Source organism: Eupeodes corollae, chromosome 1 (genome assembly GCF_945859685.1).
Source record: "Eupeodes corollae chromosome 1, idEupCoro1.1, whole genome shotgun sequence".
In the NCBI taxonomy this organism is placed as follows: Eukaryota; Metazoa; Arthropoda; class Insecta; order Diptera; family Syrphidae; genus Eupeodes; species Eupeodes corollae.
In genome coordinates, this window is record NC_079147.1 from 261,621,116 (window position 1) to 261,639,362 (window position 18,247).

Here is an 18,247-nt window from a genome sequence, read left to right on the forward strand (position 1 = left end):
CTTCGGAGAACAATTCATCTCAAGGAATGGACCGGTAAGTTGGCCACCAAGATCATGCGATTTGACGCCTTTAGACTATTTTTTGTGGGGCTACGTCAAGTCTAAAGTCTACACAAATAAGCCAGCAACTATTCCAGCTTTGGAAGACAACATTTCCGAAGAAATTCGGGCTATTCCGGCCGAAATGCTCGAAAAAGTTACCCAAAATTGGACTTTCCGAATGGACCACCTAAGACGCAGCCGCGGTCAACATTTAAATGAAATTATCTTCAAAAAGTAAATGTCATGGACCAATCTAACGTTTCAAATAAAGAATCGATGAGATTTTGCAAATTGTATGCGTTTTTTTTTAAAAAAAGTTCTCAAGCTCTTAAAAAATCACCGTTTAGAAGAAATTATGGTAGAAACGAACCATTTGCACGTTGCGTAAGAGAAACGCATTCTGTTGTATAATTATAGATATTTTTTCTAATATTTGAAGAGATGTTTAAAAAATATCTTTTGTCTGCTTTGTTATCGCAATCTATTTTGTAACTAAGATGTATCTATTGCTACTGTAATTATTTATTATTAATTTTATACATGTACTTATATTTAAATTAATTATTTTATTAACTTGTTAAAGTAGTCTGTAAGAGTTGTACTCTCTTTGATGAAATAAACTAAACTAAACTAAACTATAACCGATTTATTATAAAAACACAAAATTACTTTTAAACCGTTTTTGATGTTTTTATTTCAAAGCAGCATTTATGATTTTCAAAAATTTAACGAGGATTTTTGAAAAGTGTTATACAGTAGTGTAAATATTTAAACTGATAAAAGAAGATGGTATCATATAAATGTATGTATGTATTTTTGAAAAGCTTAGTTTATGAATTAAAATAGCTTTAAAAACATCTAATTTAATTTAGTTTAAAATTTTTAAAGAATGATATCTAATTTAAACCTGATGTGATAAGTGTATTCTAAAGTCAGTCTGAAGAATTCGGTATAATTTGATTTTTAGTTATGAAGCCTTTTTGACCAGTAGTTTTAATTAATATGTGCCGTTAAAGCATGCATCTTAAGAAACACGAACAAAGAATTATAGTTTTTTTTCTTTGTACTTTTATACGACCTCCTCCATTATATTCATCCATCATTCATTTTGTTTAAATATTCTATTTTAAAAACACTGTAATTTAAAATATATTTTTTTTTGGAATTTGACTTTATTTTGTTGACTATTCATTGTATTGAAACACTGCTAAAAAATACGTAAGTTCATTTGAAAATATTAAGTTAGAAAATAATTAATACATATTTTTAACTTCCCATAGGAAATTATTGTAATGGGTCCGATTTGTCAAATTGAAAATTTTGACATTTCTCGACGTTTCAAGGTCCCAAGAGTCGAAATAAAAGATTTTAAGAAAGATGTCTGTGCGTGTGTACGTACGTTCGTACGTCCGTACGTCCGTACGTTCGCGACGTTTTTTTCGTCGTCCAAAGCTCAAGAACCAGAAGAGATATCGACTTCAAATAAATTTTGTTATACAGATAATAAGGCAGAAAGATGCAGAAAGGGCTCTCAAGAAAATTGCGTGTGTGGTTTTTTTACCATAGCAGTTTAAAAAAAAGTTGAAAATTTTGGTTAACCCTTAATATCTTACGAACCAAAACGCTAGAGACTTGAATTAAATTTTATATATTAGACTGTAACGTGATCTCAAAGAAGTATATTTTTTGAAAAAAATCTATTTAACGGTTTATTTTCTAAATCAAGAAAACTGAAAAAAAAATTTGTCAATTCCTAAATTTAACGACTAACATATGATTTCATCTCCAAAACAATTTTGAGCAACGGAGAATAATGTTTTAAAAATCTGATAAAATTTTGAGAAAAATCGAATTGACAGTTTTTTTTATAAAAAATAAAAATCTAAAAAAAACATTACTCAAAGTTCGTAAAAATTAAATATCGATTCAAATATCTTTTCAAAAACTTGAAATTAAGGCTTCAAGCTTATTTTATCTTATAAAAAATATTGTTTTCAACATTCTCTAAGATTTTGAGAAAAATCGAATTGACAGTTTTTTTTACAAAAAATAAAAACCTTAAAACAAATTTATAAAAGTTGGTAAAAATTGATTTTCGACTCAAATATCTTTTCAAAAATTGTAGATATTGGCTTTTAACTACTTTAATCTTTCAAAAAATATTGTTATTAACATTTAGTAAAATTTTGAAAAAAATCGAATTGATTGTTTTTGTACAAAAAATTAAATACCTAAACAAAAATTTAACAAAAGTTGGTAAAAAATGATTTTCGACTCAAATATCTTTTCAAATCTATGAAATATTGGCTTCAAACTAATTTTATCTTATAGAAAATATTGTTTTCAACATTCGATAGAATTTAGAAGAAAATCGAAATGACGGTTTTTTAACAAAAAATAAAACTCTAAAAAAAAACAATACTAAAACATGGTAAACATTTACTTTCGACTCAAATCGCTTTTCAAAAATTAAAAATATTGGCTTCAAACTTATTTTATTTTACAGAAAATATTGTTTTCAATATTCAGTGATTTTTATATAAAAATCCAACAGTCCGTTTTTTCATAAAAAATAAAATCTATAAAAAATAGTACGCAAATTTGGTAAAATCGATACTAGTACATATAGACAAACTTTTAAGCAAGACAAATCGACAGACGGGATGGGAAGTTATCAGTGTGGGTCGCATCCCAGCCTCTTTTTTACTTAAAATTTGGAACACCCATTCTCATTTGTATGCTATATTTATCATATAAAAAGGTATAACCCAATAAAAAAAACTAACTTTAAAATTATATTATTATCTTGTCATTTTTAGAATAACGCCGGCCGCCGTTAAGATCTAATTCTCACACATCCATATTCTTCTTATCTATGAATTCTGTCGGTACACTTTATTTCAAATACAATATTTTTAATTTAATTTTTGATAAAATTAAATATGATAAAAAACTGCTTTAATTAAATAAGTTGGATTGTTTGATTATGTCACAAGTGTCTTTATTAATTTGGCTTTAATACATAACCTCAATGCAATTTTAGCAAAACAAATTATTTTAAAGAAATTTTAAACTACACCTATTACTACTTGTTCTCTCGACCGACCAAACACTTCTTTAAACGATTCTATTGTGCACCCAAAAGCATGAGATCTTGGAAAGTTCAATTAAAATAATCAAACCGAGACCTCAACAAAACAGTTTGATTTTAATTGATCCTCGATCTCGTGATTCTATCCACGAGATTGAATTGCTGACCATGTGCAGAACAAATTTTTAAGAATTATTTTCAATCTGTTAAGTGTTGACTTAGTTGGAAATTTTAAAAGACATCTCAACAGTAGTATCTTGACTTCGAAACGGTGGTGTTCAAGTTTTACAAGCATCTTTTATCAGGAATTTTTAAGTAAATATTATTTTGTTTTTATTTAAGTATATTTTTTGACTGTTATTGAAAATTTTATTGAGTTTAAATCAATTGTTGCATTTCTTATATGTTCATACATAGATTTAAGGCTTAAATTTTGTGAAGATTCAAAATACTTAGCAAATAAATTCGTAGTACGAAAATGAATGTGAATGTATAAAATATAAAATTTTTAAAATAATAAATACAATAATTTTTTATCGAAATAATATTATTAATTATACTCAATTTTTAATATTAACAACTTTTATGTATGGTAAATAAATTTCCTAACATCGCTCAACTTGTCTTCAATAAAACACCAAGTGTGCAGGAAGCCTTAAGTATTTTGAATTCATAGTTTGTTTTTAATGTAAGTTTACACATTCAACAACATTTAAGCTTCTAGAAAAATATTAGCATTTTGTGTGATCCCATCGTTTATTTGATTTATTTTATTACTACTTCTTGGAGATTATTTTGATTTACAACTTGATCTCCGTAGATAATAATTATGAAAATAAAATATTATCTCTTCTTAGAAAATAGATGAAAGTATTTTGGAATAGAAATATCTCATTTGACTACCGTACTTTGCATAAATCGAGTTTGATTATTTCAATCAAAATGAAAAAGAATCAATTTAAATATAGAAAAATGTCGGACACAAAAACTAAAGTGTGTATTTATTTATATTTTTGTTGTTATTTTTTTGTTTATCTTTCGATTTATCTTAAACACCTGTTCTCCTCGTTCATAAATTATAACAATATAAAAAATAAAAATTGTTCAAGTGCTTCGATTTTAATCTTATCATTTTTGTATATGTTTAATTTTTTGTTTTACTTTAAAGTGTCATTGATGATTTTTTTTCTTATTAATTTTTCTGTATAAAACTTATCTTTATCTTTTTAAGTGCATATTAAATGAAACAATGTAATAATTATAAGTTAGCCATGAATTAAGTGAATATTGATAAAATATTTATAAGACGCCAACCCATGTACATGTGGGTAAGAATATAGTTTAAGTCACGCAATCGTGCTTTAAACACTTTCATAAAATGAGAATATGAGTTTGGTTTATGGAACACGTGTGATTTTATTAAGTGCTAGAATCTTGAGAAGGAAACAATATTTTTGTATTAATAATTTCATTTCAATAGTTCAAACTTGAATTCGACAATTTACGTAGTTGTTGAACAAAAATTCAAAAAAGTCATTCCATAAGATTTCGTTATTTATGTCCAGCAATTTTGAGATAGTTGACATTTAAGAGTCTAAAATATATTTGTGGATTTTCTAGCAATAACATATAAAATTATCAACACAATGTTTACAATTTGAATTATCGTCTGTAAATGTTAAGAAAATTAAAGTGCTGGCCGGGGGTGATTTAACCAACATTTTCAGCTACACATAATATTTTTGGTAAAAAAAACTGAAAACTAAGTTGCGCAAAGGTTGTAGGGTCAGCAAGTAAATTTGGATATTTTTCCACTTGAGATCAACTGTGCTCTGTTTGAAAATTTTCTAAGATAAATGGAATTTCCTTTATAGATAACTGATTAACAAAAAAAGTGACGTTTATTTAAACAAAATTACATCTCAGTGCACACACATAAATAAGGAGAATGGCGTTGAATTAATATTTTAAAACTGACTGTAACATTCATTGGAAGGTATTTGGCCGCCAATAGTGCTTGTTTTAAATTTATTTCTCGTTTTGAAAACCCATCAGCCTTCAAGATGGAACCAAATTACACTAGCTTCAGTTTTTTTTTTCAATCAATAAATTGATTATTACAAACCACATAATAAAACATGTACATTGTTTTTCGACGTATAGAAACTATTTGGCAAGTTTTGCATTCATAAACAATTTTGAACTCGAGATTTTAATCAAACACGATATTGCGATGGAAGAGAAGTCGAAAAAAGTGGGTCCGCAATATGGTCTGTCTGCCTGTCCTCCCATCTTCTTCCGAAACCCTTGACTTGATTGAGTTTAAACTTGGATGTAATGGTTTAAATCAGATTCAGGTTAAAAAAGAAGCGTAAATACAAATTCGTTGGTCTAGAATGGAAAACTTTAATTTACTGAAAACCGAACGATTTTTAACTTCCCATAGGAAGTTCTTGCAATGGGTCCGATTTGTCAAATTGAAAAACATTTCTCGACGTTTCAAGGTCCCTAGAGTCGAAATACGTGTAACGTTCGTACGTCCGTACGTTCGCGACGTTTTATTTCGTCGTCCATAGCTCAAGAACCAGAAGAGATATCGATTTCAAATAAATTTTGTTATACAGATAATAAAGCAGAAAGATGCAGAAAGGGCTCTTAAGAAAATTTCATGGGTGGCTTTTTTACCATAGCAGTTTGAAAAAGGGTGACAATTTTGGTTAACCCTAAATATCTTACGAACCAAAAACGCTAGAGACTTGAATTAAATTTTATATAATATATTGTAACGTAATATCAAAAAAGTATAATTTTTGAAAAAAATCCATTTAACGGTTTTTTTTTTATAAATCAAAAAAATTTAAAAAAAAAATTTGTCACCTCCAAAATTTTACGACTAAAATATGATTTCATTCCCAAAACAATTTTGTGCAACGAAGAATAATGTTTTTGACATCTGATACAATTTTGGGAAAATCGAATTGACAGTTTTTTTATAAAAAATAAAAATATAAAATAAAACATTACTCAAAGTTGGTAAAAATTGAATATCGATTCAAATATCTTTTCAAAAACTTGAAATTTGGGCTTCAATCTTATTTTATCTTATAATTATTATTGTTTTCAACATTCTGAAAAATGTTAAGAAAAATCGAATTGACAGTTTTTTTTACAAAAAATAAAAACCTAAAAAAAATTAATAAAAGTTGGTAAAAATTGATTTTCAACTCAAATATCTTTTTAAAACTTTGAGATAGCTTTAATTTAATTTTTTCTTTTAAAAAATATTGTTGTCAACATTCAGTAAAATTTTGAAAAAAATCGAATTGACAGTTTGTTTTACAAAATATAAAAACCTAAAAAAAAATTAATAAAAGTTGGTAAAAATTGATTTTCAACTCAAATATCTTTTCAAAACTTTGAGATATGTATAAGCTTTAATTTACTTTTTTCTTTTAAAAAATATTGTTGTTAACATTCAGTGAAATTTTGAAAAAAATCGAATTGACAGTTTTTGTACAAAAAAATTAAAAACCTACAAAAAATTAACAAAAGTTGGTAAAAATTGATTTTCGACTCAAATATCTTTTCAAACATTTGAAATATTGGATTGAAACTAGTTTTATCTTATAAGAAATATTGTTTTCAACATTCGATAAAATTAAAAAAAAAAAAAACGAATTGACAGTTTTCTTTACAAAAAATAAAACTCTAAAAAAAAACAATACTAAAACTAGGTAAAAATTTACTTTCGACTCAAATAGCTTTTCAAAAATTAAAAATATTGGCTTCAAACTTATTTTATTTCACAGAAAATATTGTTTTCGATATTCAGTAATTTTTATATAAAAATCCAACCGTCCGTTTTTTTATAAAAAATAAAATCAACAAAAAATAGTACGCAAATTTGGTAAAAATTGATACGAGTACATAGAGACAAACTTTTAAACAAGACAAATCTACAGACGGGATGAGAAGTTATCATGTGGGCGACCCAGCCTCTTTTTAAAATTTTTTTACCTGCAAAAGCTGTTTTAGTGTCTTAATAATATATCCTTTTGATGATCAAAAATGTCACATAATTGATTTTGGATTTAAGAAAAAATGTTAATTATTCTTCTTTTAAATCGATATCTCGAAAAGGATCAACTTTTAATTTTTCAAAATCAAATAAAAATATATATTAGAATCATAAGCAATATACGTATGTGTTTAAAACATAATTTTTTGATAAGGAAAATATTTTAAATAGTCAAAAATCAGTTCAATACATCAAAAACATTTTTCTAGTTTTGACTAAAATCCAAAATACATGAATTAAAATCAATGTTAACATTTAAAAAAAATTGGAAAAGTAAACATTTATTTTCTTTAAAAGTGGTCTGGTGTTTAACTTACCGTGGTTTACCTTTCTAAACAATCGTTTACTTTTGTCATTGCGCGGGTTCAGGCAACATTTGCAGTGAACTGAACTCTTTAAAAGTACATTTTGACCAAGACAATTACATAGTTAGTTTTTCAAGTGTCATGCATTTTAAAGTCAGAACTTTACTTCACTTAACTTTACCTTTAGTTAATCGTACAAAAACTTCCAAAAATATTATTGATTAAAAAAATAGCACTCTTTAGTCAAGCTACAAGTGCATCACGATTTGCATTTTGTATTATCAAAAATTATTACTTATTTCTCTTTACAAGAAAACATTAAATGGAATTGTGCAGAAAACAAATTAATAACAAAGTAATAAAGTTCAGTTTTCAAAAAAAACATAAACAACTGCCATTTTGACATAAGAAAACTTAACATAATAGTTAGGGAGATTTTTCTTGACTAACTTTCCAGTCCACTTTCCAATAAAGTTGCCTTAATTGGAGGCAATTTTTTGACAGCTGGCCAATCAGATAATAAAAACTTACCTGACTTTCAGGTCCATCATGTCGTCTGAGCCTGCATATTCCTAAAGATCTATATTGTTATGATTTCTAATAATGGGCAGGTTCAGAGTTCATACAACATAAGGGACTTCATTTGCAGTCAACTTCATTCATTGAACGTAACTAGTTAGTTTTTCAAGTGTCATACATTACAAAGTCAGAACTTTTCTTCCTCTAAAATGTACCTTCAGTTAATTATTCAAAAACTTCAAAAAACATTATTGTCTAAAAAACACGCTACAAGTGCATCACGATTTGTATTTGGTATTATCAAGAATTATTACTTATTTCTTTTTTAATTTTACAAGGGACCATTTTACACAAAACATTAATAAAGTTCAGCTTTCATTTAAATTAAAAAAAAACATGATCAACTGTCATTTTGACAAGACTTTGCATGGTAGTTAGTCCGGTATTACACAGAGCATATATTTAATGCGCATTAATCGGCTATTTTGTTTTTAAGTGTCATTCGGTGATGCGCGCATTTTGGATGTTTATTTTGACAGATATCTTTTATTTCTACTTTCGTTGCTGCTTTCGTCCACTTGAACACAACCATGAAGTGAAGAAAATGGGAAAAATACGGAGAAAAGGAAAAACAAACGTCAAAAACATGTAAGGAATAGCTTGTACGTGCATGCGTTGTGTAATAACGGACTTCGGTAGATTTTTCTTGAATAACTCTGTAGTCAACTTTCCAATAAAGTTGCTTTAATTGGAAGGCAATTGTTTGACAGCTGACCGATCAGATACTAAAAACTTACCTTACTTTCAAGTCCCTTGTGTCATCTGAACCTGCCAATTGCTAAAGATCCATATTGTTATGATTTTAAAAAAGAGGCTAGGATGCGACACACTGATAACTTCTCATCCCGTCTGTCGATTTGTCTTCCTTAAAAGTTTGTAGGTTTTCGTATTGGCTTAAAAAAGTTGTCACTTGAATTATTCTTAAAAATTTTAAACTCACCAACAATATTTTTTATATAAAGAAATAGTTTAGTTTGAAAATCTATTTTTGTTAAATAGATTTTCAGTATAGAAAACACATTATTACCAATTAAAGTAGCATTTCTTAAATTTTTCCAAATTGGATGAATGGAATTAATTTGAGAGATATCAAGAACCGAACATCATTTTTTACCAAATTTTGCGTACTATTACTTGTAGATTTTATGTTTTATGACAAAACGGACTGCTGAATATCGAAAACAATATTTTCTGTGAAAAAAAAAGTTTGAAGACAATATTTTTAGTTTTTGAAAAGCTATTTGAGTCGAAAGTAAATTTTTACCAAGTTTTGGTTAGTTTAAAGCCAATGCCTCAAAGTTTTGAAAAGATATTTGAGTCGAAAATCAATTTTTACAGACTTTTGTTAAATTTTCTTTGAAGTTTTTTATTTTTTTGTAAAAAAAAACTGTCAATTCGATTTTTCTCAAAATTTTACTAAATATTGATAACAATATTTTTTAAAAGATAAAAGTAGTTTAAAGCCAATGCCTCAAATTTTTGAAAAGATATTTGAGTCGAAAGTCAATCAATATTGAGTAAAGTTTTTTTTGTTAGGTTTTATTTTTTATAAAAAAACTCGATTTTTATCAAAATTCTTCCAAATGTTAAAAACGTTATTTTTCGTTGAAAAAAATTGTTTTGAAGATAAAATCGTTTTGTATGCGTAAAATTTTCAAGGTGAACATTTTTTTTTCAGTTTTTTTTGATACATAAAAAAACTGTTGATTGTATTTTTTTTTTTCATTTTTACCTGTTTTGTATTACGTTACAATTCATTTTAAGTCTCTAGCGTTTTTGGTTTATGAGATATTTGGGGTTAACCACAATTTTCATTTTTTTTTAAACTCCTATGGTAAAAAAAAACACTCACGCAATTTTCTTGAAAGCCCTTTCTGCATTATTATCTGTATAACAAAATTTATTTGAAGTCGATATCTCTTCTGGTTCTTGAGGTATGGCCGACGAAAAAATCGTCGTGAACGTACGGACATGCGGACGTACGGACATCCTTTTAAAAATCTTTTATTTTGACTCTACTGACCTTGAAACGTCGAGAAATGTCAAAATTTTCAATTTGACAAATCGGGCCCATTACAATAACTTCCCATGGGATGTTAATAATATGACTTTATCACATCGTTCATTTATTCATAGTTGCACTGTCAAATAACATCTTAGTGACTGCGTTCAATCTCGTGTTGGATAGGGTATCCTGGATAGGTGAATTTTAGAATAGCCAAATACTTAAATAAAGAAAGCTGACAACAAAAAATCGAAACAACTTTCAGATGTTAACAAGAAAAATACAAATATTTGGATCTCTGGATATCTTAAATTATTGTAAAATAAACTGAATCGAAGGTCGAATTATCATTTATAAACATCACTTTTAAAAACTGACATTTAGCAATGTAAAGTACTTATTTTTGAATATAAAAAGAATTATGGACCTGTTTGCGATTATATCAATAAAAATAAATCATTTAAAAATAGATATTTTGGAATTTGATTGCATTATATCTGTCAACTAATATTACTTCCTGTCATTTTTGGTGTTGACACAATTTAAACCCCTTTATCAGAATAGTATAAACGATGTTTACAAAAGACTATTTTTAGTCGACTTATTTTTATTCATTGTTTGCTTGAATTTTCTGCATCTCCTTAAAATGGATTTGTCTTAAAATAATCCAACGTGTAAACGACCGCACGTCTAAATTTCTCTGTCTTATAAAGCTATTAAGACCAAACCCCTGTTAAGTTGCTGTGTATATCGATCATGTTGACAGAACTTGGGATTATTTTTAACGAAATACATAATAAGCTACCAAACTTAACTTTATTTACATAAAAAATTGTACTATGTTATAAAAACCTATTATTAACTTTTTAAAAGAAATAAAGGAGTACTCAATTTTCGTTGCTATCTTTTTGAAAACCGAAAAATCTTTATTTGTTTATTACTCTTGATGTTGTAAAAAATGTCTGATCAACCCTAGGTTAAGTTCAACGAACAATTTTTACTGTGAGCCGAGTCGATACAATCATTTAAGGCGTTAAATAAATTTGTTTGTCTATTTTATATGAAGATAAGACCACATGACATGAATATTGCAATAAAATAAATCTTCGCAATAATAAATTTATTTTGTTGATTTTATAAACGAGTAACATAAAAAAACCTATTTTTGGTCCTTTGTTTGAAAAATAAAAAAATTAAAGATATTCTTATCTACGAACTTTTAATAGTAAATCATACGTATCCAATAAAATGTTTATAAAACTATATAAAATCAAAAAATTGCTATAGAAACGACTTCGCTCTATGATAAGAAAATTAAACTTTGCCTCTTTTATCTTGAGCGAGTGACGAAAAATATAAAAATTCAGTAATAATTTCAATAAGTAAAAAAAAAGATTTTCGCCTTTAGATAATTTTACTTTGTTCTAATTATATTTCAAAAACTTTATATCTATTGTACAAAACGTGCACACAAATATTGCTGACCTTAAAGCTTTTTGTCATAAGTAACATGAAACTTAAAGAATGAGTTCTTAGACAGTCTATAGTTAAGATTTGCATAGTAAGTAAGAGTGTTGTATTGTTTAAAAAAAAAAGATTTGCTTAGTGTGTCGAAAAAAACATGTCAGTGAAAAGTTTGATTCATCGCTTGACACCAATTAACAACTGCCTCCATTTACTTGATTGTTTTCATGACTTTAATAAAAAATAGTTCATAGTTTTAAAAAACAAACATTTTTTCAACATGTCTCAAGTCGAAAAAAATAGTATCTTCTAAAGTGACCGAATCAAAAGAGCCACATTGCACTCAAGATTGCTTAGGGTGTCGAAAAAAACATGTCAGTGAAAAGTTTGTGGCATTGCTTGGCATCAATTAACAACTGCCTCCATTTACTTAATTGTTTTCATGACTTTAATAGAAAATAGTTTCTAGTTTTAAAAACCTAAAATTTTTTCAACATGTTTCAAGTCGAAAAAAGTAGTTAGATACTCTAAAAGAGAAAGAATTAAAAGAGCCATATTGAACTTAAGAATCATTTATGATTATTCCCTTGACCTTAATTCCTACAGCGTACCATATAGACTAGTGAGTGCATTATTCCCTCCAAAATCAAAAATTTGGCCTCGGAAAAAACACTTCTAAGCCTCACCGATCCTAAATAGCGATTTTGTGATTTCGAGACAAAAATGATCATTTCATAACTTCCGTGGAATTATTATAACATTTTGATGTTTAAAATTATTCACTTTATTTTGGTTTTTCAGGATTGTGTTAAAAATTGTGGAATGAGCGTTGATTTATCAACCCTAAGTATGCACAAAATCATCTAAAATATTTCTTAATCAATAAATTTTGTACTTCAGACAAGTCAGGACACTCTATTAACCGATCATTCTACTGTCAAGTATTCGTCATAATGGAAAAGAATGCAAGTAACGGAAGGGTAAATACTCCACCTGGAAGTATTGCTAACAAAATTCAAGCCCATATTGAGTAGCTAGCTTTCATTTTACATATGAGCTCTTCGTACTTGCTCTCAAAGGCTTTTTCCAGCATTTTCATATCATTCTCGAAGTAGTTCTTTGTCCTTTAACTTACTTTTTATAAAACTATCGTTTTTTAGTAGCAAACAATTTTTAATTTTAAGCTTTGATCCTTCTAGATACATTCATTTTCATTTTGATAATAATTTTGTCATCTCTGTTGCAGAAACCCCCGCCGACATTCGATTTAAAACATGTACGCAAGTTTGCCGTTGAACATCTGAAAAAAATTCAACAAGGAGGACCCTCGATTGGTTGCACGTCCAGCAAATCATCATTGCCATCAACCAGCCAATCCAACAACAACAACAACAACAACAACAACTATACAACAAATTCGCTTCAATTTTCAGATGTATATGAACTGGAGATGAATACCGTGGCCAAAGACTTAAGCACTGAGTAGGCAAAGTACAAATTTTCTACGCAAAAAGTTCCATTTTAATTAATTTTTCATTTCATCTTTTTTTTTGTCGACCTTTAGAAGTGAGGCTTTAACGAAAACTTTCCTAGACCGAAAACCCAAAAGCAAACCCAAATTGAACATACAACGAGATGTCCTTAACCAAGAAGCGGTTATCAAACAAACACGCTATACAGCCCGTGACAAGAGCGTGCTGTTTGGACTGCGTAAATATTGGAGTACCTGGAATTTCTTGAGTCTGTTCACTGGAATCATTCCGATATTCCAATGGTTGCCAAAATACTCGGTTAAAAATGATCTTATGGGGGACATAATCGCTGGCTTTACGGTAGCCATAATGAATATACCGCATGGCATGGCTTATGGGATTTTAGCAGGCGTCACTGCTAGCAATGGATTGTACATGGCCATATTTCCAGTATTAGTGTATTTGTTCCTAGGCACTTCGAGGCACATATCGATAGGAACGTTTGCCGTCATCAGTATCATGACATACAAAGTGGTGCAGACACACGCGACGGAGGACCATCAACCGGGCGGGGAGGGTTATACTCCATTGGAGGTCGTCACCGCAACAGCCATAATGACAGGAGTGGTTCATGTAAGTTTCTTTTGCACAAAAATGATTGATTTCCAATAACGATATGACTCTCGTTAACAGTTCCTTATGTCACTCATGCGTTTGGGTACACTCTCTTCACTGCTAAGCGATCCTTTAGTCAATGGATTTACCACAGCGGCTGCAGTGCATGTTATGACCAGCCAGTTAAAAGATGTACTGGGAGTTTCAGTTCCTCGGCACAAGGGTGCCTTCAAGATCGTGTACACTTTCATCGATCTCGCCAAGTCCTTGCCAGCGGCAAATTTAGCATCCATCAAAATATGTGCTTGCGTGATAGTGTTCATGCTCATAATGAATGAGTTTCTAAAGCCTTGGGTGGCTAAACGCACTCGATTTCCTATCCCTGCCGAGCTGATGGCCGTTGTCGGAGGAACACTAATATCCAAGTCTATGCAGTTCAAAGAAAATTATGGAGTTGCTTTGCTCGGAAATATCCCCCTGGGACTGCCAACATTTAAAACCCCACCGTTGGAACTGTTGCCGATAGTAGCTGTCGATTCGATAGCCATAGCTGTTGTTAGTTATTCCATTGTTATGTCAATGGGATTGACCTTTGCCAAGAAGCATTCGTATGAGGTCCGACCTAATCAGGAGCTTTTTGCAATGAGTGTTGGAAATATTTTTGGCGGATGCTTTTCGTGCATTCCAATGGCTTGTTCGCTATCGCGCTCTGTAATACAAGAACAAACAGGCGGTAAAACGCAGGTTGCATCATTTGTCTCGGCTATGCTTCTATTGGCAACAGTTCTATGGATTGGTCCTTTCTTTAGTACTCTGCCAAAGGTGAATTTTGAGTAAACTATTTTAAAAATATGTCATTTAATCTTACTCTTCTTTGAATGTTAGTGTGTCTTGTCAGGAGTTATTATGGTAGCACTCAAACCCATGTTCATGCAAGCACGGGAATTGAAAAACTTCGCACAGCAAGGGAAGCTGGAACTTCTCACATGGGTTTCTACTTTTATATGCGTGGTTTTCGTCGATATTGATATTGGGTAAGTAAATGGCTTAGAAATAAAAGTCTTCCATCTAAAATCTTTTCTTTAAAGGCTTCTTGTGGGAATTTGTGTATCCCTGATGACACTCTATGTAAAAGGCTTAAAGCCATACAATTCTCTTCTGGGAACTATTGCCGGCATAGATGGTGTCTACGTGGATATTGGCCATCACAATAATGCGGTGGAAATTCCCGAAACTAAAATCTTCCGTTACACAGGTTCTCTTAATTTTGCAACAAGAAACTCCTTCAAAAAATCTGTGTACGAAGCCATTAAGGTTGATTGTCAGAAACTTCGACAAGTTTCATTAATAGCGGTCGAGGCTAATGGTGGAGATAGCAGTTTGCTCAATTCATTCCGTGTCCTTATTTTGGACTTTTCATGTCTTGCCCATCTCGATATGGCTGGTTGTCGAACACTAAGTGAAATTAAGAAAGAAATGCGTCTTCTCGGGGTCAGATTATTTATTGCCAGTCCAGCTGATCGAGTGTATGATACAATTGTACACAGTATGGCTCTAGGACAGGGTCCTTTCGAAGTTTATGCCACATTAAATGATGCTGTAGCCTATGCAAATGCATGTCGTAATACGTGAAAACAGAAAAGGTTCTCAAGCAAATAAGAAACAAACCTACCTACATACATAACTTCGAAATCGAAAAACTAACTTAATCCAATACTTAAAAAAATAATTGTTTTAAATTTTAAAAAATCTTAATTAGTTTTAAGAAATGAAACAAGTGCCTGAATTATAAATAAACAAATTGTTATATTATGTTTAAATTAAAAGAAAACCATACAAAACACAGAAGAAATTTTATAAAATTTCTTTAGTACTTAATACTTGAATAAAGTATAAAAAAGTCAATACTTAATTTAAAAAATAAAAGTTTTTGAATATGATAATAATAATTATATTATGTAATTATAAGAATGGAAAGTTATTTAATGTATTTAAGAAACATTTTAAATAATAATTTTTGTGATTGAAAATAGTAAACCAAAAAACAAAACTTAAGAAATAGATGGGAAAAATAACAAAAATTGTAAAACAGATAATAATTGTAATAATAATAAAAGTATACAATTTTTATACAATTTTATGAAGTTGATGTATTTTTTTAACTCGTTTTGTTTAAATTACTTGAATATTTTACTTACAATTTTATTAAAATAATTTGTTTGAGATTTTGAAAAAAACATTTGTGAAGGTGTAGTGTTTTTCAATAAGAGGTATCATTTTAATATTAAAAAATAGTACTATTTTTAAGAATCTTAATTTATGTTAAATTCATTGTAAATTGAAGAAGAAATCAGCCAAATGACCGGTACGGTCGCAGCACCATCTCATTTTTAAGAAATGTTCAACGACCAATTCGTACATTATTTGCAGTTTTATGTCATTGATTGCTTTTTGAATTCCATCTTTAAGACCTTCAATCCTTTGTGGTGCATTGGCATTGGCACAAGATCCTTTCAAGAAATAAACTTTTCTTGCTTAAATGCGAACTGTTTACATTTTCTGTAATGAACTTTTACTTTGAAGAGTTGAATGTTCAATTTAGTTTTTACATTTAAAATTTTGAAAGAATCACAATTGCAATTACAAATTAGCGGCCTATTCAAAACGTAATCTCTTATTTGAAAACCATTCGTTAAATTTTGCAATCAAGCCAAGATATATTTGTGTACAAGTTTCTAATGATTGAGATATTTTTATTTGAAGTGAATATGCAATAAAATTGAAACAGGTCTATTTTTCAGGACGATTCCCTATGGCCGAAATATGTTCAGATAGCTACAATACACAATATATATTTGCTCGAACTAAGGCAATAACCCTTTGCTCAAGTCAAAAACTATTAAGCCGTTTTTCATAATTTTAGAGAAAGTGTATTTTAAACTTTAAATTTAAGTCAGAAGTAAACATAAATTGTTTAACAGAAGTTGTAAAGAGCTTTTAAGCACAGAATTGTTAATGAGAACCAATTAACTATTGAAACACATTTTTCTATTTTCTCTAAAAAACCTCTTCATACATGTTTTTAATAAGGATCTCATCAACGTTGCGCAGGTGCTTATTTAAGAAAACTAAAACTTATTAGTATCCATCTATTTTGTTAGAATATTATTAATGCTCAAGACAACGTTACATAATCCGTATTAAAAAAAAAAGACTTAAAGTAAGCCAAAACGAAATTTTAATAATGTAATCACATATGTAAAGGGTGATTTTTTTGAGGTTAGGATTTTTATGCATTAGTATTTGACAGATCACGCGGGATTTCAGACATGGTGTCAAAGAGAAAGATGCTCAGTATGCTTTGACATTTCATCATGAATAGACTTTCTAACGAGCAACGCTTGCAAATCATTGAATTTTATTACCAAAATCAGTGTTCGGTTCGAAATGTGTTTCGCGCTTTACGTCCGATTTATTTTGTTCAGCGATGAGGCTCATTTCTGGTTGAAAGGCTACGTAAATAAGCAAAATTGCCGCATTTGAAGTGAAGAGCAACCAGAAGCCGTTCAAGAACTGCCCATGCATCCCGAAAAATGCACTGTTTGGTGTGGTTTGTACGCTGGTGGAATCATTGGACCGTATTTTTTCAAAGATGCTGTTGGACGCAACGTTACGGTGAATGGCGATCGCTATCGTTTAATGCTAACAAACTTTTTGTTGCCAAAAATGGAAGAACTGAACTTGGTTGACATGTGGTTTCAACAAGATGGCGCTACATGCCACACAGCTCGCGATTCTATGGCCATTTTGAGGGAAAACTTCGGAGAACAATTCATCTCAAGGAATGGACCGGTAAGTTGGCCACCAAGATCATGCGATTTGACACCTTTAGACTATTTTTTGTGGGGCTACGTCAAGTCTAAAGTCTACACAAATAAGCCAGCAACTATTCCAGCTTTGGAAGACAACATTTCCGAAGAAATCCGGGCTATTCCGGCCGAAATGCTCGAAAAAGTTACCCAAAATTGGACTTTCCGAATGGACCACCTAAGACGCAGCCGCGGTCAACATTTAAATGAAATTATCTTCAAAAAGTAAATGTCATGGACCAATCTAACGTTTCAAATAAAGAATCGATGAGATTTTGAAAATTGTATGCGTTTTTTTTTTTTTAAAAGTTCTCAAGCTCTTAAAAAATCACTGTTTACTTCTGATCCATACCCTTTAAGCAAACAGAATAATGGTAATATCTTCTCTTCCATATACATAAAAAAGTTTAATTTTCTTGACACCAATTCGACAGTTACAGTAGATTGACAGTTCTTGTTCTTGAGCCTGTTAATGAATCTATGGGACTGGTTCTATTGCGTCTTAGAAGATTTCATCGCATGCAGTAATCATGTTATTTTGAAAAGACATTCTTCCACGCAAACATAATCCTTGTAGCTTTTTCCATCTGTCCTATTTTTCTGACTCTGAGCTGTAGTATATAATTTGTTCAGGCAATCAATAAAAAAGCAGAATCTTCTTCTCCCTAAAATTATCGACAGTTTGGAAACTCTTTTGACTAATTATGTTCAGTATTAGAAATATCTT

General features: G+C 29.7%; 1 protein-coding gene across 3 annotated transcripts in view; it reads left to right on the plus strand.

The window, feature by feature from the left end:
* LOC129954072 (solute carrier family 26 member 6) overlaps nt 1–15,421 on the plus strand; it is a 32,823-nt gene extending 17,402 nt beyond the window's left edge. Inside the window, exons 1-7 of one of the 3 annotated variants that reach the window (XM_056067725.1) lie at nt 12,366–12,411; nt 12,465–12,544; nt 12,811–13,046; nt 13,129–13,669; nt 13,730–14,473; nt 14,537–14,685; nt 14,740–15,421. In XM_056067725.1, coding sequence (XP_055923700.1) covers nt 12,387–12,411; nt 12,465–12,544; nt 12,811–13,046; nt 13,129–13,669; nt 13,730–14,473; nt 14,537–14,685; nt 14,740–15,283 — 2,319 coding nt within the window. In that variant the 5' untranslated portion in view covers nt 12,366–12,386 and the 3' untranslated portion in view covers nt 15,284–15,421. Of the gene's footprint in view, nt 1–4,090; nt 4,127–12,365; nt 12,412–12,464; nt 12,545–12,810; nt 13,047–13,128; nt 13,670–13,729; nt 14,474–14,536; nt 14,686–14,739 lie in introns of those variants that run through there. The other 2 variants (XM_056067724.1, XM_056067726.1) reach the window with 2 other exon arrangements.
* The last annotated feature ends 2,826 nt before the right edge of the window (nt 15,422–18,247 follow it).